The sequence below is a fragment of the Lutjanus erythropterus genome, chromosome 13 (assembly GCF_056507025.1).
Source record: "Lutjanus erythropterus isolate fLutEry1 chromosome 13, fLutEry1.hap2, whole genome shotgun sequence".
Lineage (NCBI taxonomy): Eukaryota > Metazoa > Chordata > Actinopteri > Lutjaniformes > Lutjanidae > Lutjanus > Lutjanus erythropterus.
In genome coordinates this window covers 31588852-31608034 of record NC_139329.1, presented here as the reverse complement: position 1 = coordinate 31608034, position 19183 = coordinate 31588852, and the positions used below count along the sequence as shown (strand labels likewise).

General features: G+C 36.6%; 3 protein-coding genes across 3 annotated transcripts; all 3 read left to right on the top strand.

The window, feature by feature from the left end:
- Positions 1 to 5540: 5540 nt before the first annotated feature.
- Positions 5541 to 7413, top strand: LOC146316858 (troponin I, slow skeletal muscle-like). Its single transcript, XM_084733858.1, has 6 exons — positions 5541 to 5903; positions 5992 to 6123; positions 6200 to 6289; positions 6400 to 6570; positions 6658 to 6748; positions 6929 to 7413. Exons 2-5 carry the CDS (start codon positions 6019 to 6021, stop codon positions 6742 to 6744), a joined length of 453 nt encoding a protein of 150 aa, XP_084589984.1. The 5' UTR covers positions 5541 to 5903; positions 5992 to 6018; the 3' UTR covers positions 6745 to 6748; positions 6929 to 7413.
- A 1885-nt stretch (positions 7414 to 9298) lies between these two features.
- On the top strand, positions 9299 to 12094 carry LOC146316857 (troponin I, slow skeletal muscle-like). The gene is made up of 5 exons (XM_084733856.1): positions 9299 to 9440; positions 9534 to 9665; positions 10915 to 11004; positions 11351 to 11524; positions 11657 to 12094. Exons 2-5 carry the CDS (start codon positions 9540 to 9542, stop codon positions 11741 to 11743), a joined length of 477 nt encoding a protein of 158 aa, XP_084589982.1. The 5' UTR covers positions 9299 to 9440; positions 9534 to 9539; the 3' UTR covers positions 11744 to 12094.
- Positions 12095 to 14757: 2663 nt separating this feature from the next.
- LOC146316856 (troponin I, slow skeletal muscle-like) lies at positions 14758 to 18661 on the top strand. The gene is made up of 6 exons (XM_084733857.1): positions 14758 to 14960; positions 15804 to 16157; positions 16601 to 16732; positions 16858 to 16947; positions 17842 to 18015; positions 18100 to 18661. Exons 3-6 carry the CDS (start codon positions 16628 to 16630, stop codon positions 18187 to 18189), a joined length of 459 nt encoding a protein of 152 aa, XP_084589983.1. The 5' UTR covers positions 14758 to 14960; positions 15804 to 16157; positions 16601 to 16627; the 3' UTR covers positions 18190 to 18661.
- The last annotated feature ends 522 nt before the right edge of the window (positions 18662 to 19183 follow it).

Sequence of the window (19183 nt, the reverse complement as noted above, 5' to 3'; positions counted from 1 at the left end):
TTACAGTGAGTAGTATTATAGTCAGTTAAAAACAAGCAAGGGGAGATTTTTATTTAGATAATTTTAACTTTATTGAAGTGGAAACACTTAAACTATATATATAAAAAAATGCACATGATAGCAGAAAAGAAAAGTTTGCAATTAAGACAATCAAAGAGCAAATAAAATGACCAAGCATCAGAAAGAAGAAAAAAAATGAATTTGTCAAAAAAAGAAGACTTTTAAGTAAGTATGATTATTTAGAAAAAACAATAAACATACATAATACAGAGAACTGCATAAAATGTACTAAGAATATCAGGAAAACTTGCAACTTGCAAAAAGATTTGCTTAAGATTAATCCAAATTGCTTGTTTTACACAAACTTTCTGCAGTTATAGCGTTCTCTGTTTTTGTTAATTGTACAGTTGCTCCGTACGTTTATTGTTATACATTGAAAATAATATGAAATACCCATAAAAATGTCACATAGTCAGGGGTTGCCGGTTTATTCGATGACAGAAAAGGGGGACCCTAAAAATGGATTGATGCAAACTGTAATCCAAAGTGTTGAAACAGTCACTAGGGGGCAGCAGTGACCAAATTTACAAGTGATAAATGTCCTGTTTTGGTGGCTATTTGAGTTAAGTGCTCTCCAAGACATTTGTCACATTATAACATTATTTAAAGGTAGAATTGGTTGGATTTTGTCCAAGCTGTTCATAAACGCATTAGAAAAGATACCAAAGCATCCTGAGCACCGCAAAATAATGAGATAATTAAAGAAATACAGGCAGAAGGTGGAGTCTCTGCAGATAAACACACCACCACGCACTTCTAGTGAGTCACAAGTGATAATTAAAAGGGATTATGTTTATATGAGTCTATACATTTTGTTAAAGAAAATGTGGCACATTATAACATTAAGTTGTTGAACAATCCATTACATCCATAAAGTATTTTTTTGGTATCATTTGACAACAAACATTAGAAAGCTGAAAGGAAATGAGGGCACCCCACAAAGATCCTCTGCCATACTTGAATCTAAGATGCTTAGATCACTAAATTAATGTCTTAAACCTCTAGAGGCCACCAGTAAACCACTTACATCATGTTTTAACATCCAGCTTGACCTCACATAACCCTCAGGCAACGCCACCTATGTACATAGATAACAGAACCTCTCAGCCCAGAGGATAAACACATGAAGACCAGGATTATGACCACTAAACCTTCAGCTATTCACTGCTTTGTTACCCGGGATTAGATTCTATAGGACAAAAATGCGTCCGTGGCTACGTGTTAATTCCTGTCGCTTTGTCTCAGAGTTACCGTGTCTCCTACTGGACATTGAGCTTAGACTAAAACTGTATCACTTTACATAACACTAAGACAGACACACAGACAGACGGTCATGTGCCGCTGAAATCTGACCAGAATAGACTGTAGAGGTTGTATCTGATCTCTCCTCTGTGTGCGAGTGGTGTCACGGCATATTATGATTCAGAAGCCATGGTGACTCTGATCTAAATATAAAAATGATCTTTTATTCAGTCCAGATACCGACAGCGGTGAAGTTATGTGCTCTGTTCAGGATTCAGCCAGCAGGATTCAGTTTATAGCACATTATAATACACCATAATGTAGCTGTAATCAGATGTAAGAACATTTTTGTGTTTAGCAAAAACATAACTTGTATATAAAATAGATACTTGAAAAGTCCTTACATGTTTCTCACTGTAATGGTTTTTGATTGTTCTTTAATTTATGCTGTATGTTTTTATTTGTGCTTTATTATTTTGTCGGCTTTTTATGCTTTATTAATCTGCCCAGGGACTGCAAATAAAAATGAGAGAATATGTCATTGTTTACAGAAATTTACAGTCATCATACCACGCACATTTTGCTTATTTATAATATCATATTTGATACACAGGTTTCTAAACCTCTGCAACATCAGTATGATCAATACTTTTCTGTGACGTATATAATCTGGGACATGTCTTCTGCCATCTAGTGGATCATCAATGCATTGCAAGCAGAGTTAGTGCAAAATCCAGCATGGCTGCCTTCACTTTTGGCAGGAAAAAAGATTTTTCTGGCAATTATTTCATGTTTCATTGTCCTCCTAATTTCATTTGTTCAAATAGGAGATGTACAGTGTTCTTAGATTTGAATCTCAAAAGGGAGCCTAGACATAATTCCATTAAAAAAAAGTTTAATGTCTTTCAAGATGTAATATTTTGTTAAAATATAATAAAGCCTTTGTTCTTGGGTCTTTGCAACTGAGAATGATAATAATTATCAAGTAACACTGTATTTCATGACATAATGAAATATATTTTCTGAGATGGTTATTATACTGAGAAAATCTCAACCCTTGACAAACTTATTTCAGACTGTTAATTAATGTGTTTATCCCTGATGAATAAATGATGGAAGCAAAATAAAGTATTTGTTTCAATAAAGGCAATCTACATGGCAAAACACATCCCAAATGCCTCAAGGTAACAGTTTTAGATTGCCAGTATTCAAGGAAGTTTGGAAGTGTTTTTATGGTGTTGGAAATTGTCGGCCACTGTACAGATATATGTTTATTTGTATTTGTTTTTTCAACCTTGCTTGCCTTAAATTGCCATTCGAAGGACAAATGAAGTATTTTTCAATTAAATTGGAAAAAAATAAAAGTAAAAATAATATAACAAATAATGTTAAATAATATATAACAAATTATCATTATTATTATGGGTTTTAAAAATGAATTGAACATGTGCAGTTTGTGTTAATTACTTTGTAAGACTATTAGCACCTCATGTAATATATTTATGTTTTATCAAGTTTTATCAAGCTGTTGTTAACTGTTTATACACTAGTTTACAGATGCTTCATAGGAGGAGTTATCATTGTTGACAAATACATAAAAAGCAGCTGTAAATGCTACTTAGGTAGACTAAAAATAGATTTATGATATGTTCAATACTGGATGGCATTAAAGCTCTTGAATCACACTGTTATTTTTGTAGCCTTGCCAGTCGTGTGGCTGTGAGGATTACAGTGTCTGCTTGAACACCTCTTTGGTCCAGACTGAAATATCTCAGCAACTACTGGATGAACTGTCAGTCCCCACTGGATGAATAATACTCACTTTTGATCGAGCACCTCACCTTGTTATAATTTCAACTCTTTAACTTTGTTTTTCGGTCAAATTCCTGCAAAACTAGGGACCTTCCAACGAGCCTCGTCTGTGATTTGTGTTTAGTGCTAATTAGCAAACTAAGATAGTGAACATTGTAAACATTGGACTGTCTTGACAGCACATTAGCATGCTAATTTTAGCATTTAGCTCAAAGTGCCACTGTTTTTCAAGTACAGACTCTAATGATGAACGTGGCTGTAGACTCCCAGTCATTGAGAATAACACTTTTATCACAAGTACAGCTGCAACAACTAGTTGATTAATCGGTTGGTTCCCAACATCCCTTTTCACGCTCGTGATGTCTCTTGCGACGACTGTCTCTGACTAACTGGTGGTCGGCCGTGTTTTGACGCCACATGACAGTAAACTGAATATTAACAATATCATATTTTCTGACATTTTATAGGCCAAACAACTAATTGATTAGTCAAGAAAATAATTAATGAAAATAATCATGAGTTTCAGCCCTAATCAAAACTTTTAGCTTGAAGATCAACTTTTCAAAACTTTTAAAAGGCACCTTTAAAACAACTAGTCTTTGATGTCAGCCTTTTGCCAGTACGCCCCATGAGACAAATTTAAAAAGCAAACACTCTCAGGGCACCTGATATCTGCAGCGAGGATAACTCAGCTGTCAGTTAGGTGAGGGACGTGTGAAGTGTGCTCTTGTGCAATGCAATCACATGAAATAAATGGGTCACGGGTTGAGGGCAAATCAAAGAGGGCCGCATTGTGATGCAGGCATTGTCAGGTGGACAGGGGGGTCTATTTTAGTGAGCCATTCACATGAGACTTTGAATACATAAATCTTTCACTAATAACCATAAAGTGCTTTTTGTTTTCTGACTTACCATTGTTGCTGCCCCTGCTGATTTCTTCTCACCTTCAAGGTAAGATTAACATCAAATAATCAACCTATGCTATTTATTACTATAAAAGTCAATCAGATTTATTATAGGCATTAAGTAGGGCTATTTAATCTGACACTACAAGGTTAAGAGATCTCTTCTTCTGCTGATCGAAGTAGTTTTCTCTACAACCAAATGTTTGTCTGGGGTCAAGTCAAGTCTGGCTTTTATGTAGGAAGTAATGAAGATAGCATATCAGCGTGCCCCTGACACGGCTGGCATTTATGTGAGGGAATCCCTGCTATGTTGCTACTTTTGTCAAAGTCTTAAAGCAACTTTTCAAACGTGGCTCTCGGGGTTTGACTTCTACGACGCCTCGAGCCTCTTGATGAGATCTTGATCCTCTAAGTGACAAAATGTAACCTGAGGCTTAAAACTGCGTGCCAGAGCATTGGTGGCTGGTAACAGCACGCTTGACCCGTCGTTGTGGCCGAAAAGCTGGTGTGATAAGTGATGATGGCTCGCTCGTATGAACTGGCAACCTCCCGGGCAGAGGGCAAGGCTGCAGGCTTCCTAAAATTGTCTGATACTTTGCTTGTTTACCTTGACTTTCGCAACCTGTCAGTCCGGCTTAAGTTAAATTGGATATATTACTGAGTTGTGTCAGAAGCATTGAAATGCTTTTCTAATACCTGCATCTATTTATTGATATAAAACCTCAGTTAAATTAATCAAAAATAATATGGTACAATACAAAGAGAAAGTCAGGGAAAGTGAGAGAAAGACACAGGGAAGAAGATATGATGAAAGAGATTATGTTGATTTACAGCTTTTCATTTTAGCCAATAACCTGTAATTTAATGTTTGAACCATACTGCAAATACACGCAATTAACAAACTAGTAAAATATAAAATGAGCAGTATTATGGATCCTAAAGAATTGGGATTGAATTTAACTGTAAAAGTCTCCACAGATTTGATCTCGTTTCCTTTCTTGGATGTCAAACCTCTCTGCCTCTTGGCTTTCTCTGGCATCATCAAGGCCACAGCAGCTGCTGGGACACAGCAAAGCACGGGGGCAATGTGGCCAAATATAGCCGTGCACCAGGCACTTTATAACAATAGAAAGGATTATCTGGTCCTGGAAGAATACCGAAATGTATCTGAGGGCCCCTGTGGACAATTAGACTAAGTAAATCTACTAAACTGTTAACTAGTTTGAATCATCAAACACATTAGCTGTAGAAAATATTAGAGTCTTTGATACATACTAATACTTTTAGGTCTAGTCTGTAAACTATGTTTAGTACATTATGTGTTAAAATACATGCAACTGATTTAAAATGAGTAAAAATAAACTTTTGTTTCTGCATCCAAAGGTACTGTAAGCTGCAGACATGTCTGAGGGGTGAGTATTAGCCTCTAAAGATATATACTGGAAATTACGTACACTATTTCAATATTAAAAAATAACAAATATATATATATTGTGTGCTTTTCTTTTCTCTTACATGTTGATGAAGACCGGTGAGTCAAAATTATTTCTGTCACAAGCATTAGTTAAACATCAATACTGATTCAGAATAATTCATTTATACTTGAAAGGACATTTTAAAACTTATATTATAGAATAGTTTGGATGTTCTGAGGTGTGTTTGAATGAGGTACTTATTTATAGTTAGTGTATTACCTACAGTAGGTGGCATTCGGCACACCCCAAGTTTTAAAATGGCAGGCACACAATAACACAAACAAACTAACCAATCAAGGCAGTGGTAAACCAACAACTGCGAGGTAAAATTCCTTCATTCATTCAAGTATTTCTATCTTTCTTACAGAGAAAGCCAAAATATTCAGCAACACGCCGGCTGCTGTTGAAGGTAGGTCTTTGTGAACATGTGTCCTTAACATGATCTGAAGGCCGCTTCGGTTTTTATCCGGGCTTATTAACGCCTTACTATCTTACAGTCCAAACTGCTGAAGAAGGCAGCGTCTATGCTGGTGACTGAAAAAGAACAGAAGAAACAGGAGAAGGAAAGAGCTGTGAACGAGTGCTACCCTCCGCTGAAGCTGTCAGGTCTGTCAGTCCAGGAGCTCCAGGTACTGACACAGCAAAACGTGTCGATTCAGTCGTTGTTATTTCCCATCATCTTGACATATTGCTTTTTCTTCACAGGAACTCTGCAAAGACCTACATCGTAAGATCGATGTTGTAGATGAAGCACGTTATGATATGGAGATTAAAGTAGCCAAAAATGATTTGGAGGTACAGTAAAACTGAATCAGGAGGCCACAAATATCAGCTCATAAATTCACTGACCTATCAGGATGTTGTAGTTGTGTGTTTATTATTAAACTGTGACATTTGTTGCACAGATCCAGTCGCTAAATCAGAAGATCATTGAGCTGAAGGGTGTGAAGAGGCCCAACTTGAAGAGAGTGAAGAAAACTACAGACGACATGCTGGGTGCATGCGCCGATTCCTCCAAACTCATGAAGGCTGATTTCAAGGCCAACCTTAAGACAGTGAAGAAGGAGGAAGAAAAGGTAAAGCTGATAAAACTAAATCGTCCACAAAGTAAAAAGCTGCAGGAAAAAAAAAAAAAAGATTATAATCTGACTCTATCTTTGCAGAGGGAAGAAGTGACTGACTGGCGTAAGAACGTGGAGGCCATGTCTGGTATGGAGGGCAGGAAGAAGCTGTTTAATGCTGGACAATAAAAAGGTGCTTGTGTGAAACAGAGCAACTTGCCATAAGGTTGTAATGTTGCAAAGATTTTTTTAAAAGGTCCAGTGTCAAAGATTTAGGGGTATCTATGGGCTATCATGTTTCTACAGAAGCCCTGAATGGCCAAACTAAACACTGACGCTGGTTTCACGTTTTTTTTTTTTGCACGTTCCACAGCGTTTGCAGGTTCTCCTACACGCTTGGAAGGGGAGAGTGAGACCGAGTGGTGTTCAGTTGGTTGCAATCTGCAGCCTCGCCTCCAGATACCACTAAATCCTACACACTAGTCCTTTAAATCCCTTCATTCATCTTTATTTCAGAATCATTATCAAAATTCAAGAGGGATTCCATTACAGGATGAAATTAAACAGATTTTGTAAAGATTTTGTCAACCACAGGCACAAGTAAATGCACTTTTTTAGATTCTGCTGTATTAAAATAGCTGTAATCTCACTTTGTATGTAAAAGGTAACACACATGAATGTAATAATATGAACTGTATGGTGCACAGTAGCCTGTGCATACAGAAATTATAAAAAAGAAAATGCTGATTAGCTTCACCAGTTTGTCTTTTAAAGTGCAGTATTTGTATTATGCAGATGATGGCGCTGTCTCACTATCTGTAATACATGTGATGCTGATTAAACAACCATAACAACTTTTCTGCTTGGTTTCTTTTTTTTTTGTTCAGTTTGACATAATTTATTTCATTTTATTCTATGTTAATCGTTGGATTTAAGACTGTTAACACCCTGCACGCTTGCAGTGGGAGCGCTGCAGTAAACCTGGTGTTGGTGGTGCCATGTGGAGGTGCAGTGATATACAGTATACAGGCTGTCAGGCTATTTTAGTTGGCCACTCACAGAAGGCAATAGGAGCCATTAAATTTGACTTGAGTTTTCTTCCTGTCATTTAAAGACAGCCATTGTTCACCTCGCCAGGTTTTCTGCACAGATAAGAAAGGTATGTAGATTTTTTCTAATGATGACTGTGTGGCTTAAGAATATTTAAGACAATTAGACAATTGCATCTGTTGCACAATCTGGTTGCAGATTTTGTGCATTTTCTTTAACTGATCAATGATCAGTTAATCATTAATATTAATAAGATACAAAATGCGCATCTTCTTCTCTGTTTAAGTGTAATTTAGACAGTTCTTTTGGCACATTAGTCATGTGAAATATTAATTTATCAAGCAAAAACAATCTAAACAAAGAGAATAACAGGCTTTCACTCGAAACAACTGTGGCATTACTGCCATTTAAAGACAAGGAAGAACAAACCTTTGTGAGAAAACATGGGAGTTATGGAGAAATGGCACACAAAACATAAACTGTTAATAATTTTTTAAACGCGTAAATTCTGCAATTAAACAATTAATGATTAATCGTTAACATAGCAATGAATAATTGCAGCCTTATTAGGATGGAGGAAGAACATAACAAATTTACTGTAAATGTAAGATTTAATACAGTTTGCCCAAATATTATATATGACAAGACAGAAATAAGAAAATTCTATCTAGTCACGTTGTTATAAAATCAAGTACTTCAGATGGTGATATGCACTTTAGCATTTTACAGTAGCAGCAGACCTAATTATTTTTAACCATACTGATAAATGCTGCTGCTATTTCTTTGTTTTCTAATATCACCATCATTACTTTTGTTTTTTTATTATTTTGTAATTATTGTTGCTGTTATCATGACTGTTACTGTCTCAATTTTTTTTCCACAGTATTTTTCTGTTCTTTTTATTTATTATTCACCATTGTTTTCTCCATCTCTCGTGTTATTTAATTAATTTATCTGACTTCAGTCGTCTGCTTCATCTGTCTGACTGTTCACCTGTATACCTGCATGTGTAGTTAATTGTCTGTCTGCCTGTCAAAATATGTGTTTAAATCAGTAACAGCTTGGAGGATGGGAAGGTGGGAAGGAAAAGGTGGTGAGGGAACAAAAACTTCAAAAACAAAAGAAAAACAAAACAAATTAATGCTACTGGGAAACTAATTTCTAAGATCCACTTATGTTTTGTTACTTATATTTCTCTTAACTCTGATTTTGGCTTTGGCCTTGAAACTGGATCGATTCCAACTGGGATTAAAAAAGGAAAATCCTTCAAACTATCTGCAGCACTCGAGCGTGAAGTGTTGTTAATTTAGAGGCTTAATGTTGGTATGTTACTCCACCAAGGTCTGGATGACTTTAACTTGGCACTGTGTGACACTGCTTCATGAACTGCAAATTAATTTAATATTTGTTCATTTATAAAAGCTGAGGTTTTTTATAGTACTGCATGTATGTACCACTACTAACACTGGTTGTGAATAATGCATTTTTCTGACTTTGGTATGAAATATTTCAATTTTACAGACAAGAGGCAACCATGTCTGAGGCGTAAGTTATTATTTTTTATTATTATGTAAAATCAGAGTAATTGTTTGGATCTTTATCATCTTTATCATGTCAGTACTAACTCTTCACTTTCTTTCTTATCCTTTTCCTCATCATAATGTCCAACGTAGTCCGGTAAGTTACTCATATAATTAGTGGTGGTTATCTGAAAACAATCTTCATTTAGATAACTATATATTTTTACGTAACTGCTGCTACATAAACATTTTGTCTGCTGCTTTTTTTAAAAGAGAAAATCAAAGATCTCTGCATCTCGCAGACTGGCGCTGAAGGTATTATCTTTATCAAATCAAATTTCCTGTTACCATCTACAAAATAAGATATGTGCCACAAAGTTAATCATTCTCACTTTTCATCAATGTCAGACCAAGATGCTGAAAATGGCCTCTGTGATGTTTGAGAAAGAGAAGGAGGAAAAGAAGCAGGAGAGAGAATCTGCTCTGAGTGAGAGAATTCCTCCACTTCAGCTGTCTGGTTTGTCCACGCAGGACCTTCAGGTATGTGCAGGTCGCTGCAGGAGCCTCCCGTCATCATAACATGGTTCAAATGCTCCACACGTAAGCATCCCTCTGATGTATAATAGATGCCATTCATACAGCATGTTCCTATGCAGTAGGTGCACGAGAGGACGGGTGCCTTGTCGTCTACATTTTATGACTCTATTATTTAGAGCACTGGTTCCCAAACTGGGGGCCCCGACCCCAAATTAAATTGTTATGTTTAAAGTTAAGGTTATTATTTAAGATATAAACTTATCTCAGAAGATGAGGCCATGTTAAAGAATCAAAAACACAAGCTATATTCACCATCACTTTCTGTTCAAGAGCCTCGTCCTGCATTAAAGTACACAGTTAAAACAACCAAAGAGCTGCAGAACAACGTCCAAACATGAGGGAGAAGAAAACATTGAATTTGTCAAAAAATAAGCCTATTAGGTATGAATGATAAAAATCAAAAGAACAGAATACAGACAGACAACTGTTTAAAAAGCTGCTAAAAATATCAGAAAAACTAATCTTTGTTGTAATATTCAGGAAATGATCTGCTCAAAATTCATCAGAAGTGTTCAAACTTCCTGTTTTTACTATTTGGGTTAATTATACAGTTTATCAGTTGTTTTGTACTGTTATTATTATGTGTTAAATATGATATGAAATTTCCATCAAATATGTCACTTAGTCAAGGATCATCAGTAGAGCTGCAACAATTAATTAATTAGATCATCCTTTAATTGGCTTGAATTGTCTTGTAAGAAAAAAAGTCGAATTTTCTGATTCCAGCTCCTTAAATGTCAATTTCTTTTGTTTTCTTCTTCAAAAAACAAACACACATTTGAGGATGTCATCTTGGGCTTTGGGAAACACTGATTAACATTTTTCACCATTTTCTGACATTTTACAGATTAAACAACAAATCCCTTAATTAAGAAAATGATCAGCAGACAAACCAACAATGAAAATAATCATTGCAGTGCTAGTTGTCACTTTACTCAAGAGGAAAAAGAACCACTGATTAAGAGCAACCTAATAGCACATAAGCTACTATTAGAAAATGTATTATTTCACATCTAAAATACATAACAATAGTGTTCCAATCCATCCAGTAACTATAGAAGAAACTGTGCTCACTGATGTAATTTTTCATGAATATTAGCGTTGCATGAACTCACAGAACTGTTAAGTTTAAATATGCAACTGTGCAGCAGCATTACTTTGTTCAGTAACACGTTTCTCTGTCGGTCTGCAGGCTCTGTGCAAAGAACTGCACCATAAGATCGACGTGGTGGATGAAGAACGCTACGACATCGAGGTCAAAGTGACCAAAAATAACAAGGAGGTAAATGTTTAATCATATTAACTTGATCTTTACTTTAATGTGTTCTTAATGATCACATCAAATTGTATTTATTTATATTTATTAGGGATGTAAAAATATATTAAATATTGCAATGTCACAACGAGAAAATGTGTCAATACCATACCAGACTGTGACGATATCTGCAGTGATATTACATATTTAATGATTTTGTTTTATTTTTATTTTATCTTATTTTATAAAAGGACTGCCATTAACTGCTGCATTTGTTTTAATTAATTTTCACTTTATCTCCATGGTGATTTATTGGGATTTGCGTAAACTAGCTGTGCATGATTTCACTTACGTGTTGAATCGTTTCCTGCAGATTGAGAATCTGTCTCAGAAGATCTTTGAGCTGAAGGGTAAGATGAAGCGACCCGCTCTCAAGAGGGTGAAGATCTCAGCGGACGCCATGCTGGGCGCTCTGCTGGGCACTAAAGTCAAAGAGTCTGTGGACTTCAAGGCCAACCTCAAGACTGTGAAGAAAGAGGAGGAGAAGGTAAGGCTGATTTATTTTCAGTTTTCCAGATCATGTCAGGCTGGGTTGACTCTTTGGTTAGGTTTGGGTTATGGTTCAATGTTGTGGTATTAAGTACAATATTACTAAGAATCATTTTCTTCTTATGAACAGAAAGAGGAAGTGACTGACTGGCGTAAGAACGTGGAGGCCATGTCTGGCATGGAGGGCAGGAAGAAGCTGTTTGATGCCGGACAGTAGACATTTTAAATATGAATGCTGTTTTACAGTGGACAAGAATAGAAGGAAAATTAAGTTAATGTCACTGCTCACAATAGTAAGTTGACATGAGTGCGTGTATAGACTTTTGCAATATGAAAAAATATTCAGATTCAAAGGAAGGGAACTGTGTATATAAATGAGCAGCATTCTGTTGTTTTTTGTGGTGTTGGCACTTTGAAAACTTAACATTTTTAATTGTCTACACTTTCATAACAGATAAACTCATAATGGATAAAGCTTATACTGAAATTTACTGTGTCTTGAGCTTGAAATGCCTGGAAAAGACCACTTTATGTCATGATAATAAATACTTCTGATCAATGCGGAAAATGGATGCTGCACTTTTCTTTTTAAATATCTATTTCACTATCCGAGTCGCTTCTCGACACTTCAGATTTAGACAGAACATCATCCAGATGGTAGTGATCGTCCCTGGACCTGACAGTCAGCAGCTGAGAACAAAGTTGTTAAATCATCTTTGTAAATCAAAGCAGACGTAACATTCACATTAAGAACTGTGAACATCCAAAAATAAGAGAGGTCGCAGGTTCAGGGCTGCAATAAAAGCTTCAGTAAACCAAGAAGGGAGCAGCTGGAGCACACAGTGCCAATCAACACCATTAGACCTGCTAAAAATAATAATTAGGATTCAAACAACTAGTTGATCCACTGATTGAGAAAATAAATGGGAACAATTTTGATTAAACATTTTCATGTCATGAAGCCTCTGCCTGACAGCCTGAAGCCTGATAACGAGCTGATCATTTGAATCAGGTGTGTTTGAGCAGCGAAACGTCTAAAACATGCAGGGCAGTGAGCTCTGAGGACCAGGATAGGGAAAACACTGAGAACGAACGATTTCATGAATTTCTGACAGTGACAAAATCTCTGCGTTGGTGAATTACAGGTGGCAATATGGCTGCGAAGCCACTATCGCTGGTAGTTGCATCTAATTACAATGATCCAGTACTAACATGAATAAAAGAGAGAACAAAAGTAGCTGATTTAGACAGATTTCATGATGATATTGCAGGGTTTACAGTGGAGGCATCCATGTATGAACTCTCCAAAGTAGGATTAAAAGGAGTTTTTTTTCTGTTCTCTCTGTTCTGCCGATACTGTCAGGCCTTTTCCACAAACAAGGAACTGGTCCCATTCCTTTTTGGGCAACTTTTGAACTATTCTGAGCATTTCCACCAAATATAAACTGGTTTGGAAAGTTACCAGCCGTAACAACTAAATGGTGGGTTTTCTTTGGGAACCAAAATGGGCGTGTCATATTCTACACATTGTTGTGTTCAGTGCAACGCCCTCTGTTGATGATCTTTGAGTACAACGGTTCTGCTCAAAACTGCTGGAAAAACAGGCTTCTTCTCGAGATAGTGCCAAGGTTCAAGAATTTTGAATGGAACCAGCTTTCTAATCTGTCTCATGTGGGTACCCCAACTTTAACTTCAACGTCACTTGAACACTCCTTTAAATCAACCACAAGAAGCGACTTTAAGATGGTATTTGACCCCAGGTTTGTACTCGACTATTCTTGTTTAATTGTTCGCTGCCTACCTTTCCTTACGTGAGGGCATGAGTCTCAGCACTGTGAGGGCAGGAACATTTGACTCCCGGTTACAACAATGACGCAGATTTAACTCTGGCCATCTCAGTTTACAGCTCATCAAGCCCCTGGCCAGCACCTGTCCTTGTTCTTCTACTCCCCTAAATAAACTTTTGGCTTTCTTACCTCCAAGGTGGTCCAGCAATATGTTATCAGGCTATAATAGTCTGTCATCACACACACGCAAAGGAATAGCATGTATGTATAGGTGCATACAGTGGATGGGATACATTTTTGTGATTCAAATTGATGCAAGGAGATAAAGCAAATTATTTTTAAAGGTGCACCAGCAGGACAAAGCAGACCTCCAAATGTCATGGGACAATCACTGCTCAGGGCTTAATAGTAAGAAGTAAGTAAGAACTCACTTGCAACTTGTAAAAAAGAATTAAACATATTGTTTTACAGTTAACGAGACCATCTCTGGGGAGAAGGAGGGGCCATTGTCATACCATTTTTGATACGCAAGAAATGACAATTAACTTTAGTCTTTATCGTTGTTTGATAGCGCCTCACAAATAGGAGTGTCACAATTTCAATATTACATTGTAAATTGATCAAAATGGGCTTTCAGTTTCAAGATTTGAATCTAAAGGCAGAAGCGGTGATTCTCCCAGTACTGTTGTTTTCTCTCCACCCCTGCTGACTGGTGGTGTCTGGTGCGTATATGAGGAAAAAAACAACACTCCACAGACAACACAGCGTAGCTTTACCAGTCATTATATCACACTTGATACCATGAAAGAATTTTAAAACACAAACAACAGTTGTCAAACCAATGATCTGTTGATCTTAATGCATCAAAATACAATAGTCTAACAAGGGCATGACCATCAGTGGAGAATAAAAAAAAAAGGTTTGCATCTATTCGAATCATGACCTTAAAAACAAAAGTCATATCGAATCGTGGATTTGGATAATCGTAAATCGTTATGAGATTAGTGGTAAAAAATATTAATGTTTAACCCTGCAACTACACTGCCGCCTTTTCGTAATTAAATAGAAATGGAAGTTTTAATCTCTATTTTCATTCATTAAATTCATCAAATTGTCAAGAACTAAGCAATGACAATTGCCAGAAACCCGTTTGTCTCATTTGGTGGCACTATTAGATGCCTAAAGATGGACATCTTGAGATGGTCCAGATTCACTCTTGGACTGCGCTGTTTGTTCTATAAATACGAGTGAATAGTAATACTCTGGGTTGATATCTTCCTTGTGTTTGACTCCTTGACAACTTGGCCCTGGTCAAAAGCGGTCACCTCTTTAAACGCTCACTGTCACTTCCACCAACAGGTGTGGTCAAAACCACGCAAGATGCCCAAATGAAGTTTTATTACCCCCTTTCCTGTCTGAATATTGTGGTGAAGCTATGTGCATCAGTAAATGTCAGTGCTGGTGGACTGACGGGAGCAGTAGCACAGACCGGAGCCTATTTTAGTGAGCCATTCGCATTTGGCACAGACACTATAAATCTGATTGATTATTCTCCATCGTCTCTCAGAAAGTTGATGGTCGGCTCCCTCACACACACTTTCTCTCAGTTTTGAGGTACGACACGAGGAGCCGTTCAGCTTCTACGAGGTACAGAGTTACTAATATTCTGGTATCTGTGACATAAACTAAGTTTGTTGTGGTATGTTGATGTGTTGAGCTGAATTCTTTGAATAATGAGTATTTTGTCAGCATGCTATGACAATTACAAACCTGTTTAGAATCTGTAAAATCTCTAATCAGAGCAGTTTCTTGTCTTTGCTTTGTTGTTTCATTTGGATGTGGCTGCAATTAAGATTAACAGCAAGTTGAACATCTTGCATGCCTGTGGATTATCTGGCCATTCACCTTTTTTGTCACCTATGCCGAGACTCTTGTCAGTTATGTTAACACATGCACTGACTCAGCACTCTGACGCTTTGCATATGACACAAGTACGTTTAAAGTATTTAAAGTAAAGTCTTAAAAGTTGCAAAGCACATTAAATTTGTAACAACTTTTTAGTAAATTCCACATGAATGAGAGGAAAAAATGAAAAACAAAAAAAGTGGTTAATCTATATCATTCTTTTATTACATGTGGAGTAAATGATCACAGTAAAGTAAGCTAAATGTAAAGTAATGTAGGCTAAATGTGAACTGTGACTGAATGACTTGTTTGGTTCATTAAATACTGGTACTTAAATGGCACAAGGGAAACAACTGAGTGAACAGTAAATGACTTTGTGCACACGGCTTTAACGGGCCAATGAATGTTTGGAGTGGGTGAAATATTTTGACCGAGGAGGTTAAAGAGATCATAAATCTCCAGAACAAAGCTCAATTGAAAAGGTGTCAAAGGTGAAGGAGATTCACTCTGTTTGCAATTAAATGCACAATTGTTAAAATTTCATAAGATCACTGTCTTCTTTTTCTTTTACTTTTTACATTCTAGTGCAGAAATTTACAACAATCATGGCTGATGGGTGAGTATAATCACTTTTAGTTTAATTTAGTGTGCTGACTGACAGTTTCAAAGTATACTCTGAGTATATATTGATATTCATTATATAAATACGCTGACATGTATTTTCTCTCTATATTTAATGCTCCAACAGACCTGTGAGTATCTATCAATCAATATATTTAATATGTCTATTTATCAGTCCTCCATTTCCCTATTAAGGTCATAAAATAATGTACACTAATGTGACGTGCTCTGCAATATATGACTTTAATTAACATTTTTTTTACATGTAAAATCTAGAGAAAATCAAAGATCTCTTCCTCCCGAAAGCTGGGGTTGAAGGTGAGTTTTTTTTTTAGCTTTATGTAATATGTAATTTGATTTTCTCTGTTTTGATTTTAATAGATGCTCGAATGCATATCATTTGCACTTCATAAACCCTCAGACCATTAAAAAATATTGTAAATATTTGCTAACAAAGATGTGTTCAAACTGAAGTTGTGTTGTTTTGATGCAATATCTCTTTTTTTATTTTATGAAATCGTGTTTTTTGATTGTGGACTAAGGGGAATATCAATCTAACTGTTGGTTTGTTCATTTTAAAAATAATGTTTCTGTTTCTGCAAATAAACTAAAACATTCTTATAAGTATATGTCATGGTCAAGTTCTGTCATACGAATTTATTAAAAATCCTATTACTGACATTAACTTTTGGTCTTATTAGTCTAGAGGAGATCCTAATCATATGGAGGAGACATCTATTGATGTTTGATGTTTTCCTCAGATCAGACTGCTGGCGACTGCTGCTCAGATGCTGGAGGAGGAGACGGAGCAGAAGAAGAAGGAGAGAGAAGTTGCTCTGGCAGAAAGAGTTCCTCCACTTAATTTCTCTGGTCTGTCACTGCAAGAGCTGCAGGTATTTAATTTCATTAAAATGTTTTTAAAATTTTATTCTCTCACTATTCACAATTATTCCTACACGAGTTCATGTTATGTTCTAATACCACTAGAGGGTGTCTTTCTTTTCTTTTTTTCCCACAGGATCTTTGCAAAGACTTGCACCACAAGATTGACGTTGTAGACGAGGAGCGGTATGATATCAGCGTCAAAGTGGGCAAAAACGACAAGGAGGTGAGCTGCTAAAGGATGAACGGGATGATAAAATGATGCGCAGGGAAACATTTTTAAAGTTACTGCATTTACTATGAAGACAGGGTCACAACATAAGCTGACCAAAGTAAACAAACACTGCCCCCAAGTGGCAACACTGAGAATAACAAGACATCTGAGACGAGAAGCTCCTGTGACTTTGTTATAGCAGCAAACAGAGCTGCCAAATATTCTAAAATCAGTAAATTGGGTAATGTTTGGCAATATATCAGATGTGGGCCACCGCCGGCAAAACAGATCTTAGATCCTGACCCCAGATGAATATCTAGAACTGAAATCTGTAAAAGTGATGATTGGAAATTGCTTTCTCTGCATACTTTATTTATTTATGTCCAGTAATTTTTAAAATATGGCTTTTTAAATATATTTCTTTGGGGAAGTAGTAGTGGATTCAAGAATTTCTCTCAGTTTTTACTGATTGCTCTGGCCTTGAAGACCTGCTAACTTTAGAGGAATTTTATCACTTGAGCAAATGTGTTCACAAGTGCTGTATACTGTAAACAGTCATCCACAACAAAATACAATTTATGATTAGTCTGGCAAAAAAGCTTAAGTCAAAGTCCACTTACTAGCTTTTTCTGGAACTTTTAACACACACTTCATCTTAGTAAACTTTGGAAAAGTACAAGATCAGATTAAAAGTTCCAGCAAAATAGAAAAAAAATGGGCCTTAAGTTTATTTTATTGTTTCCAAAGTTAAAAGGGAACCTTCACCTCTAATTTTGGATTAATTACAAATAGACATGGTGGGGAAATATTCAATAATCTTGGGGCTTTAATATGTATAGTCTACTTGATTCACAATGGCAGAATGACAGCGACACAATCCTCTCTATCACGTAATCCCCTGACCAGATTGAAAACATGAAGCTGAAGATCACTGAGATCCAGAGTAAGTTCAAGAAACCGACCCTGAGGAGGGTGAAGATCTCAGCTGAGGCCATGCTGAGCGTCCTGCTGGGCTCCAAACACAAGGAGTCCATCGACTTCAAGGCCAACCTCAAAACGGTCAAGAAGGAAGAGGAAAAGGTGAGCCCTGCTTTTGGTTTAGGGTCTTGGAAGCTTCCGGGTGACGGCCAAATGATCTAAATTGTCTTGTTATGTTTCCAACAGAAGGAGGAGGTGACTGACTGGCGTAAGAACGTGGAGGCCATGTCTGGTATGGAGGGCAGGAAGAAGCTGTTTGACGCCTCTGGCAATTAAAGAAACATTGATTCTAGTTTGAGAGATATTCCTCTTATAATCAATTCTTAACATTACATATTGTCTTACCCGAATTATATTGATATATGAATGACAGGTATTTACACCCTTAAAAGCAGGATAGTTTTCCTTGTAATTTTATAGAAATAAAGAAATAGTGAGAGTTGTTTGTTTGAAGAGGCACAATAGACTTAAAGGGGTCTTTAAATCACTTTTTAAATAGAAAACTTGAATTATCTTGATTCTGACTTCAATATAAATAAGTATTTTTAATTTAGGAAGATTTATTTTCCTTAATATTGACTGTCTGCAGTAGTTCTCCTCTGCAGCCTCGTGATGGCAGCATAACTCTTTCAAACAGTCACAGGACACTCAGACACAAGAAATATTGTTTGTCCCTCATAAATTAACAGCTGCTAGTGTTTTATCTGCTGTCCTGACATCTTTACAATAATACCCCATACGTTCAAAATGTATGAAGAAGATATGATGCTAAAAAATGCATGATTTGTTTAAGTTATTGCCGTGGGAGTATTTTATCGGCATATATGGTTTATGTGCTTGATGCAAACATTAAAACCATTAATGTTCTCTCAATAAAAAGTCATCAAACCTGTCGTTGTTTTCCTCCATCATGATTATGATCATTTACATGGGATCAGCTTTAATTTCACACACATAAAACGGGACTGAGGCTCCTTCAAGCTTTGCCCTCTGCTCCTCATCGAGGAGAAGGAGACGCTAAGAAAACATCACAGGTTGACGGAGCCAGTAAGAACTTTCACACCTCATACTTCAAGGATGTGACAGAAGCAGTGCAAGAATGGCGAGGACAGAGGGGCTATTTTAGTGAGCCACTCACATGAGCGCTGGAATCTATATATCCACCCTCTTTCTGCCCTTCTCGGCTCACAAAAAGACGCCTCAGTGTATTTGTCACCTACTGTATAAGGTAAGGAGTTTTATTTTGAAATATTATAGAACACGAATGGAA

Coding starts and splice junctions, on each gene's coding strand:
- LOC146316857 (XM_084733856.1), top strand. CDS start 9,540: ATGCTGAAAATGGCCTCTGTGATGTTTGAGAAAGAGAAGGAGGAAAAG. Junction 11,005..11,350: donor TGACCAAAAATAACAAGGAG/GTAAATGTTTAA, acceptor CGTTTCCTGCAG/ATTGAGAATCTGTCTCAGAA. Junction 11,525..11,656: donor TGAAGAAAGAGGAGGAGAAG/GTAAGGCTGATT, acceptor TCTTATGAACAG/AAAGAGGAAGTGACTGACTG.
- LOC146316858 (XM_084733858.1), top strand. CDS start 6,019: ATGCTGGTGACTGAAAAAGAACAGAAGAAACAGGAGAAGGAAAGAGCT. Junction 6,124..6,199: donor TGTCAGTCCAGGAGCTCCAG/GTACTGACACAG, acceptor TTTTCTTCACAG/GAACTCTGCAAAGACCTACA. Junction 6,290..6,399: donor TAGCCAAAAATGATTTGGAG/GTACAGTAAAAC, acceptor TTTGTTGCACAG/ATCCAGTCGCTAAATCAGAA.
- LOC146316856 (XM_084733857.1), top strand. CDS start 16,628: ATGCTGGAGGAGGAGACGGAGCAGAAGAAGAAGGAGAGAGAAGTTGCT. Junction 16,733..16,857: donor TGTCACTGCAAGAGCTGCAG/GTATTTAATTTC, acceptor TTTTTCCCACAG/GATCTTTGCAAAGACTTGCA. Junction 18,016..18,099: donor TCAAGAAGGAAGAGGAAAAG/GTGAGCCCTGCT, acceptor TGTTTCCAACAG/AAGGAGGAGGTGACTGACTG.